General features: G+C 38.9%; 1 protein-coding gene across 1 annotated transcript; it reads left to right on the forward strand.

The window, feature by feature from the left end:
* The first annotated feature begins 987 nt into the window (after nucleotides 1–987).
* Nucleotides 988–4,280, forward strand: npm3 (nucleophosmin/nucleoplasmin, 3). Its single transcript, XM_053332933.1, has 5 exons — nucleotides 988–1,105; nucleotides 1,277–1,362; nucleotides 2,211–2,330; nucleotides 2,428–2,521; nucleotides 3,412–4,280. The coding sequence occupies exons 1-5, from the start codon at nucleotides 1,033–1,035 to the stop codon at nucleotides 3,525–3,527; spliced, it is 489 nt and encodes a 162-aa protein (XP_053188908.1). The 5' UTR covers nucleotides 988–1,032; the 3' UTR covers nucleotides 3,528–4,280.
* The last annotated feature ends 5,862 nt before the right edge of the window (nucleotides 4,281–10,142 follow it).

Below are 10,142 nucleotides of genomic sequence, written 5' to 3' on the forward strand. Positions count from 1 at the left end.
TCACCTCCAACTTTCCATTGACTATATAGGACCCAACAGATGGTGGTATCATTATTAATCACCCAGTGAACCAGAAACCAAACAGTGCTCATATGTCTGTGTCATTTTATTTGAGGCAGTTTGATTCAGTGCAACTCTAAATAACAGGTCTTTATGCTACATTATGATACAGTTCACCTCTAGAGACAGAGCCACAAGCTTAGATTATTCTGCAGGAGTTGTCATTGTACATTAGTCTTATAAATTCACAAAACTTGTGTACTATGAATCAAATTAAATAACCAACCAATTGATGCTCCGGCTCCGATCTGAGCTGTTTTGGTTTCATCAGTGATCCACATCTAACCAAGACTGCAAAGTAAACTGTATTTGGCTTTTTAACATATAATGATTCTTGGTTGAAATCCACATTAATTAACCATCTTTAACTGATGATCTTATCTTAAGCATTTAATCAAAAATGATTTAAATATTGTTACATTTTTGTTTTTTGTCGTTTGTTGAATAATGTATTGGGGTTTTTTTTGTTTTTTTTTATCTTTTTTTTAATTATATGCTAAATGTATTTGAAACCCAAATACATTTAGCATGGCTAATTACATTATTCCACAGTCCCAGGATTGATATTTCATTGGTTAATCAGAAAGGCTACCTCAGTGGCATCTTTTAAAAACTCAGTTATTTAAAAAAAAGTTGCCTCTAATTATAATAATTTATTCTTAAGATTTGTTGAACTTTTTCTTAGAATGTTTGCTGTTTTAATGTACGTGCGCCACTTATTATTATTGTTGTTTCATATTATTAACTTATATTACAAAAATATATATATTATTGGTATATATCATACCATTAGTAGTGTAATATTCCTCATTAGCTGTATTCATAGATGTTATGCTTCATGAGAGGCCACAAGCTGAAGGCGCACAGTGATGACGACTATTTGACGTCACAGTTGTCGACACGCTTGTTTTTTAGAGAGGTCTCGTGCCGTTTTGTGTTTCACAGAAAACTCAAATCCAGCGCTTTGTCAAAATGTCTTTCCACGACGACGATTCCTCGGATGTCGGACTAGCGGGTCAATCCAAGCTGGAGAGCTTCCTGTTCAGTAAGAAACTGTTTATCGGCTCTGCGGGCGCACACGTGGGTTTCTCTGTGATGTCCAGACAGTGAAACATGTGCTTCAGTGTTTCTAACCTGCTCTGTGCTGTCATACAGTCTATGGCTGTCAGGCAGAGGACTAACGAGGTGAAACTATTAATGTCTTTGTGTTTTCCAGGCTGCGAGCTGTCCTCTAAAGTTCCTTTCTACACTTTCCAAGGAGATGAAGAGGAGGACCTGGAGCACTTCCTAGAGCTCAGGACGGTATGTACCAGCAGGAGAGATTAGTGTCCTCAGATTACACAGGGTGCAAAAGTTTTCACCACATCACTCTTTCAATTCACTCTTAAAACAACAGTCAGGTGCCCACATGACCACTGCAACAGGTTTTTACTTGCCATAATCATTCCTCTTTTTGTTTCTGGCCATAATGCATTTACAATAGAAGTGACGCAGGCCAAAATCCACAGTCCTCCATCTTTTGAAGTGTATTTAAGTATATATAAAGCTTCAGCCACCCAAATGTGTTAAATCAAGTAGATATCTTTAGAGTTAATTTATAGTCTTTTAGTGCCACTGTCCCTCTTTTTGTTACTATACTTCCACCAATGTTAAAAAGTGAAACACTGTCCAATAAAACAAAAACAAAAAAAGGAATTTGATGCTATCAAGACTATAAATGTGGCAGATATCCACTGGATAAGACTAACTCAGAGTGCTGAAGCCTCATATGAGACTTTGTTGATCCTCAGATGGGAATTTCACATTACAACAGTGCAGGAGACAAAGAAACATAAGAACTAGGAGTAAAAAAATACAAATAAAGTCAAGTCAAATGAATGGGATACAGCGTACATACATTTGAAGGACATATTTGAATAGCCAGTATGAACAGGAGGAATGCTTACTGCATGTAAAACCTCTTTCAGTGTTCAGATGTGCACCTGACTCTTGTTTTGATACAGACTATGAAACATTGTGAACAGCATCTCACAGAGGCTGAGGTTTGATAGCCCCCTTTAAATCCAAAGTACATGTAGATTTCTTTCTATAGTGACAACTGAAATCATAGCGTGAGAAGACGTTAACTGAATGAAGTTCTGTTCTTACAGGTTTGTTTGGGAGAAGGTGCCAAGGAAGAGACTAACGTTGTGGAGGTAACAGCCATGAATCACCAAGGAAAGACTATTTCAGTGCCCATTGCCAACCTTCACATCAGCTGCCTGCCGATGGTAAATATGATATATAGTTATTTATTTCTGTCGGCACTTTAATGAACCACGCAGCAGGGGCTCAACTCTCACATTTCTTCAACTTTTTTTTCCTCAGGTGAGTTTGGGAGAGTTTGAGCTGAAAGCCCCAGTGACCCTCCGGCTCAAGGCTGGCACAGGACCCGTTAGTGTCAGCGGGTTACATCTCATAGGTAACACAGCTTTTTAGTCAAACTTCACTCAACAACAGCCTTTTAAAAAACAGGTCAAATGCTTAATGTCATATAAGCAACATTTGCAGTCCAGAGCAAAATGAACCAAAGTTAATGTGACTATTTACTAATGAATGTAGGTATGCTTATTGTGTAGATTACATTATCATCAGCTAACATGATAACATCTGGAATCTAAGGCTGGAACTAACAGATGTTTAGTTTTATCCTTGTCCGCAATCCAAAGATATTTAGTTTATAATAGAAGACTAAAGAAACCATAACATATTCACATTTAAGAAGCTGAAATCACCGAATTTGAAGGAAAAAAAAATCTTAAATGACTTTAAATAATTATCAAAATAATTGCAGATGAATTAAATTATTGGTAATTAATTGATGAATCATTGCCGCTCTCTGGAATAACTGGAGTATAGGTGATTTGAAGAAGAAGGTGTTCTCCAGGTTCTTAAAAACTATAGTCATTCAGTTTCTTTTTATGTTGAGCCAATTACATGAAAAATGATGATGGGTTCCTTCAATCAATAAAATGTCAAAATTGTACTTTGATTGAAAGGTTATGAATTTCTATTGAGTTGAAATCCAAGACCTTTGATACTTTCTGTCTGTATTTCATTTCAAAAGTTTTAGCAGTGGACTGAACTTTTGGCATTGAACATCTCTCAAAATGGTATCTATCAACTAAAGAAATACAGTTTTCAAAGCTCTTAAGTACTGGCTGTAATGCATGTGTGCAGCAGACTGTGCACGAGGTGACCGCTCTGTAAGGAGAGATTAAATAAAGCGACCTTACTGCCGTTACAGCTAAATTCTCCAACAAGATTCAATCTAAGACAGCAATTTAACATTTGGCCTCTGTCTTTGCAAAGCCTCACAGGTCGAAGACTCTGACGCCTCTGATGATGAGGACGACGATGACGAGGAGGAGGAGGAGGAGGAAGAGATCACCCCAATTAAACCAGCAAAGAAGAAGCAGAAGATGTAGGCCGAGAGGTCGTCGATGGGTTTTTTTGGAATGTTTTAAGAAGTAACAGTCGTTTTATACCAGACGGGACACATTTTACAACGTTATTACTTATTCCACACAGCCACATGAATGCTTAATGTGGTGGCAGCTGAACACTACGGTGGAGGAAGGAACATCATGACAAGGAGCTCTGATTGTTCTCTCTTCTTTACTCCTTAGTTTCTTGCTGCGAGCGTTCAGTCTCTGCAGTGAATTTAACTGTGGATGCAACATTCACTTATAGAAGAACTGTTTTTGCTATTAAATGCTACCTTGTATTTTATACTGTACTTGCTACAGCCACCAGTGACATGGATTTATCACACCAGTGTTGGAAAGCATCGTCTTTTACTACCACCATTGGATTCTGGTATTGTTTGAAGATTCTGGTCTTGTAAAAAGTAAAAACATAGTGTGTGTGCTTGTGTCAGAGAGAAAAGATGTTACCACATAAGAGTGATTTCCAATTAAATTGTGCAATCAAATGAATTAAATATTCTTGGTACACAAGAGTAACTCCATTTCCAGCTGTTTGTAGTTCCAAAATGCTGTTTTTCTATATATGTCAATCATAAATGTGAAGATTTTGTACGTGTAATGAATGCACCAAGAAAACATTTTGTGTTTTGTGTATTCATTTAATTCACTGCATGTCTTGTCCTATTACTGCCACCTGTAGATCATGGGAATAGTCTGATATAGTCACCCGCATGCAGGTGTGTCCTTATGCCCGACAAAAAAAAAACCCACAAGGACCCAATCATAAAAACTGCTCCATCCTCTACTTAAAGGTCAAGAGCTCCACAGGGAACCTTTAACTGTAACTGACAGCAAACCAGGAACAAGGGATTAGTCATACATTAAACGGTGTGATATCACTTAAAGTATTCTTAAGGCTTATATGGTCTTTGTCTGAATGGTCTACATGCACGTTATAATCCCATCTGTGCAAACATCCTTACGTGTAAACAGGATCTTTGTAAGGCAGCTGCAAACACTGCCATACAGAGGAGTGTACTACTGGCTCATCTGCAGATGAAGGAAAAACAGCCGCAGCCTGTGTCGTAAACATTATTCACATTTCACTTTGATACAATAGAGCCTCTCAGTTCTGAGTCCAGCTTGGACACAGCTATCGAGCTAGGAAAGCATGACAGAGACAGATCTTGCTCATTCCATATATCTATGAAGTTTCTCAGTTTTTCTCAAACAGATTTTTGTTGGTGAAGAGTCAGCTTCTTTAACAGAAACACAGACATCTTCCCAGTGTGTGATAGGAAGAGGGTGATCTAATGACTTTTTGTGCTGGTTCTGGTTTTTGATGATGTAATCTACAGGCATGCCTCTGCCTCCACATTTAAGACCCTGGACTCTGTATACCACTGAGACTTTAGATTTATTACAGGTGATAGTTATATTATCACTGTACCCTACACAACAAGGTAGCTGCTCTTTCCTGTCTGCAAGATGCAACAGGCATTGGTATCTGTTTATCTATAAGGCACTTCTTGGAAAACTACCACCCTACTTTACATTGTTGCTGGACTATAACCTTGGTCCTTATCATACACGTTCTAATGACTGGTTTAAGCTCGGGGTCCACGTGTCTATTCTGAAATGGGAAAAATAACTTTAAATTTTTGTGTCCCTGCACCTGGAATAAACTTCAGCCCACCCTGGTGCTTCATACACTTGTATCTACAGAGCAATTAACAACCATACTACTCAATCACTGTATTTCAACTTGTTTTAATTGATTTAATAACCTGTCTGTCTTTTATCAACCATTTATTTGTGTGTTTACTTAGCTATCTTATTATTATTTATTGTGCTATTGTTACCTCTGTGTCATTGTAAATGAGGCCGACCTCAATAACATGAAACAACGGTTATTAGATGAGATATGAGAAAGGGCCAAAAAACTACAGTACAGTCAATTCATCATTTTTGAAGGAAGAGGAAGCAGGCTGCAGAAATCAGGAAGATAAGACTGGAGAAACACCTCCCACTATGATCACTTGCAGAGAAGCATGGAGGAATGTGATCCTATATGACAGAAAATGTGGAAAACTAACTACTTTACCAACTTTTATATGTACACAACTCTTGGCAAACACAGCTCACCTGCATGACTCCGTCTCCAGTCATTACAATGATGATGCTCACAGTGGGACAGAAGGATGGAAGGATGGAAAAAGCTAACAAAAAATGAAAATATAAAAAAAGACACAGCTGAGTGCCAGATGTCCATAAAAGGGTGACACAACTACATCATTACAACTTACTCATGCCAGGTGCTGCCATGGTAACAGCAAAAATGACCACCTGTTTGATGCCCTTGATGGCAGCTCTCTGTTAATGAGAGCAGGAGACAGCGCTGATGGGGAAGGTTGAAGGGGGAACCATAGAGACATGAGGTGGAGGGATGCTTTAATCAGAGGCAGCTTAAATAAATAATGTTGCATTATTTAGCATGTTATACTCAAGCTCTCAGCCTTGACTGTCCCAGCTGATTGCCTTTTTTCATCTGTACCAATGCTATCTCTCTGTCTCTGGGAGGAGAAGGTAGGAGGGTCAAAATGACATCACATTACCTGACAGGTTTGGTACAGATTAAATAACTTTGTTGTTTTTGGAAGGTGGTTAATTTCTTGAAGAGTACTCCAATAGAGTGAAAAACACCTTGAAGGGCCATGTGACAGACAGTAAATCAATGTGTAACAATATTCCAACTGGTTAATGTCACCTTGACTTGGAGCAGGTGCTGTTACTTCCTATTTTCTGACTCATAAAACCACATTAAAACTGGTGTATGCTGGGCAGGAGTTTTGTGAACCTTCACACCACTGTTATTGGGTAGAAATGGTCCGGTGAGTGTGCTGCATTTAAATCCTCAACATTAGAGAGAGGCTGAAATGTGGCCAGTGCAGAGCTTGTAGCTGAAAATGGGGCAAATGTAATAAAACACTGTCTTAAAGGATTACATTTTGGCCATTATCTGTATACTTTTACATCAGTCAAATATCTATAGGGCTTTTCGTAGGGTTTGGTATAGTCAAGTGCAGGTGTTTCTAAGCCATCATTAATGTTTTTTCTTATCACTAGCAATGGCTGTCATATTCAAGCCTCCCAGTGAGCCATGACAGTGTGACAGTGAGTCAGCAGGACACTGAAACTAATGTAGTTAAATGGAATTCAATCGTTCTCCTCCTCACATCCTCCTACTGTGACATGTCAAAATGTCTAGAAATGAAAAGGCCTATTGACATTTGTTAGACACTCGAAGTTCTGTATCAGCTTTCTTTTAGTTCCAAATGAGCAAAGCATGTCCGTTAAACATCTGCACACTGCTCATGCAACATAGACCAAGTCTATCTGTCAACCATATGATGTCAGTTTACCTCATTACATGCATATTTTCCTCACTGACATCACTATGGGTTGGTCATGGATCCACCCTGGGTGCAGACTAATTTCCTGAATATTTTACAGTTATTATTTTACCTGGAAAATCCAAATCCCTGTTAATTCCGGTAGGCTGAGAGGGAGAATAGGGAACTGCCAATCTGAGGAAATATTAGAGATAAGCAAACAGTTGAGACAATGTAAATATAATATAAATGTGTCCTTTTCCCTATTACTACCGGCAACTGGTATGGTGGGAATTACCATGACATACACTGTGAGTAATGAACCACCAAAGAGTCTGAATTTATAAATACAGCTCAAATCGAGTTGATGGTTTCCAGCTCATTTAATAAGGAAACTGTTGATATGTGAGGAGGACTGCAGTGTTAAATACCAGTGTTAGAGATAAGTGATGCAGCACTGGAGATGGTTTAGTTGAACAAGGCAATGAAAGACCGGTTTAACCCAAAGACAACAGCTTATCCTACAAAAAGAATCCACAACTGCTGTAAGACTCAGAATTCTCGACCTCGCTGAACTTCAACTTTTGACCTCACGAGTAGAATGGCTGCATAAACAGTCTGGTGATGGCCATGCAGCCAATCACGTGAAATGAGCTTCATATGCTCACCAGTGTCTGGGTGGAGGGCAGAGTCATATTGTTTCTTGGCGTAGGACAGCTGCTCACAGACACCCACTCTTATAAACAAAATATCACAGTTCAAATACCTCCTGCTCAACTGAGTGAATCCATCCAGACTTTGCCATGTGTACAGGAGCGTCGCCTGCCTACTTGCAGCTGTCCACCAGTGTTTTTGGCCTGGTCCAGATTGGCATCAGGCAGCGAGAGAGGAAGCATGTCAAAGGCCTACTGTTATAGCCACTGTAAAGGGAAGAGGTTTAAAAAAGCAGATCTGGGTCACTTTTCTTAGTTACTGTGAACACTGACTACAGGGAAACAAAGACAAAACCTGGAGACAGCAAAGAAGTGAGAAGAAGAGTACTTCTGCATATTATTAGGATGTTGTCTATTTAGCCTGTTTTTAAAAGAACGACCTGTGGCTTCATGTAAGTACGGTTGGCTGAGTTACTGACATGTCTAAACCCTGCTCTGCCTTTCCACCATCCCACATAATAAACACTGGGTGAAGACTAACTATTGAAAAGTCATTTTTAACTGTTAAAGGCATTATCAATTTTTAGAAAAATCATATTTAAATACATGCTATATTGTATAATCGAAACATATAAAGTGTTTTAACAGGCATATGGTGCCTGGTTTCATTCAAAAGTGTTGGAAATCTCTCGAGTCATTATATGTGTTCCAGTTTTAAAGATGATTTTGGAAAGTACAGGCTTTTTTAACATAAACCAGAAAGGGAAATATTGTGTCAGCACGTTGAAATGGGGGATTTTCTGATGCCTTCGCAACACCCAAGAAGTGAAAGATGACTGGGGATTTTGACAACTGCTGTCTATGTGGTTACCTTGAACACATTCGAACATTTGATCTATGCCAAAGTGGCCCAAATATTGGTCTAAGTGGTTCACTACAGCAGAAGTACCATTACTAATAATCACACAGATATTTTTATACTATTTCCATGGGAAAAAATGTAACCACTGACTTGAAACCCCTCCGAATTTTGCATGAAAAACAAAAACAATACAGAGGTTAGATAGATAGCTGGATAAAACGTACTGTTCACTAGCTGGTTATTACGTATTCCTGTCATACTACACACATACAAAATAGATGCTTCAATTTGCTACAAAAATGTAAAGTTCATGAAATTAATAACTTGATAACTTTCAATTATAACTCTCCTTTTATCATTTAAAAAGTAAATGTACTTTATAATGAAAGAATGAAGCAAAATGGAAATAATAAGTACATATATGCAGTTTGTTCCACCTCTGACACAATTACAGGTGTCACTCCAGTGTCAAAACCCCTGAGTTACTATGGCAACAGCTCACACATGCCACTTCATATTTCCACTCAGAAACCCCAATACAGCTGTTCTCAACAGACTCTGAAATGCCCTTTTAATTTTGATCTGAAATGTCAGCCCCATTCATACACAGACACACATCTGTGCTGCCACTACTCACCTGCACACACATTCATGTCTTTGCATGTTTCTTTCTGGTTTATTATGTACATTGTTGAAATGTTGGTGCCTGTTTCCCTTCAGCTGAAGCACAACAGAGGACTGGTTTATGTTGCACTGATTTCCACCAGCAAAAAATAGACCTGGAGATCAATAAACATTGAATCTTTGTCTTTGATGTTTGTGCTCTCTCTCTCTCTCTCTCTCTCTCTCTCTCTTTGTGTGTATGCGTGTGTGTGTGTGTGTGTGTGTGTCTATGGTGCTATCCTGGATTGGAGATTTGGCACAGATTTCAAAGGCCTAATCAGATAAAGGCTCTGCATGTATGATGAATAGCTGCTCTCTATGCATTATGCTTTATACGTCCATGGGTGTGCGTTCAATGGCTGCTAAGACTTTGTGTGTTTGTGTATCCAGACTAATAGCACTAATAGACACCCATTTATTCCACATTTTATAGTACTTAACGCTTCCATGTCAGCCATCTCTCTCCTCCACCACTGACCTGACAGGATGGTTACACAAGCTGCAAGCTGTGCAAATGTATTGGGACTATGTCAATAATATTCATCAAAGGCCTGTGTTACAGAGGGAGACTCCATTCCTGAAATATTCTTCAGCTACCATATATCATGAGTGTGTTAAGTGGGATGAGGTGTTGTCATACATCCTGTTTCTTTTTGTCAGTTTATGATTTTCTTTCTTTTTGACTGGATTTTTCCTTTAATTTTCTAAAAAAAAAAAAAAACAATCAAAATGTAAATATGCTCAGAGGAATAGAAAACAGAGAAAGGGAGAGAGCCCGCTTAAACTCCAACAGTATCTCCAGCCACAAACAACAGCTGCAACAGCTGACTCTATGTACTGAACACTCTCACACACATCCACACACACACACGACAGGCCCTCGTCCTGCTGCAGGCAGAGGCGTGTTGTACTCATACATATACAGCTCCCAACACACCTGCCACAACAGAGCACATCTGTCAAGTGCATCACCCTTTACCCTATATGTAACCTCACTGAGCGTACACACACACACTGAGTCTACGTCTGCACACATATGAGGAAA

Source organism: Scomber japonicus, chromosome 14 (genome assembly GCF_027409825.1).
Source record: "Scomber japonicus isolate fScoJap1 chromosome 14, fScoJap1.pri, whole genome shotgun sequence".
In the NCBI taxonomy this organism is placed as follows: Eukaryota; Metazoa; Chordata; class Actinopteri; order Scombriformes; family Scombridae; genus Scomber; species Scomber japonicus.

Excerpts from the sequence above, each read along its gene's own strand:
- npm3 (XM_053332933.1), top strand. The coding sequence starts at position 1,033 with ATGTCTTTCCACGACGACGATTCCTCGGATGTCGGACTAGCGGGTCAA. Across the intron at positions 1,106-1,276 it reads GCTGGAGAGCTTCCTGTTCA|GCTGCGAGCTGTCCTCTAAA; the intron begins GTAAGAAACTGT and ends TGTGTTTTCCAG. Across the intron at positions 2,522-3,411 it reads CAGCGGGTTACATCTCATAG|CCTCACAGGTCGAAGACTCT; the intron begins GTAACACAGCTT and ends GTCTTTGCAAAG.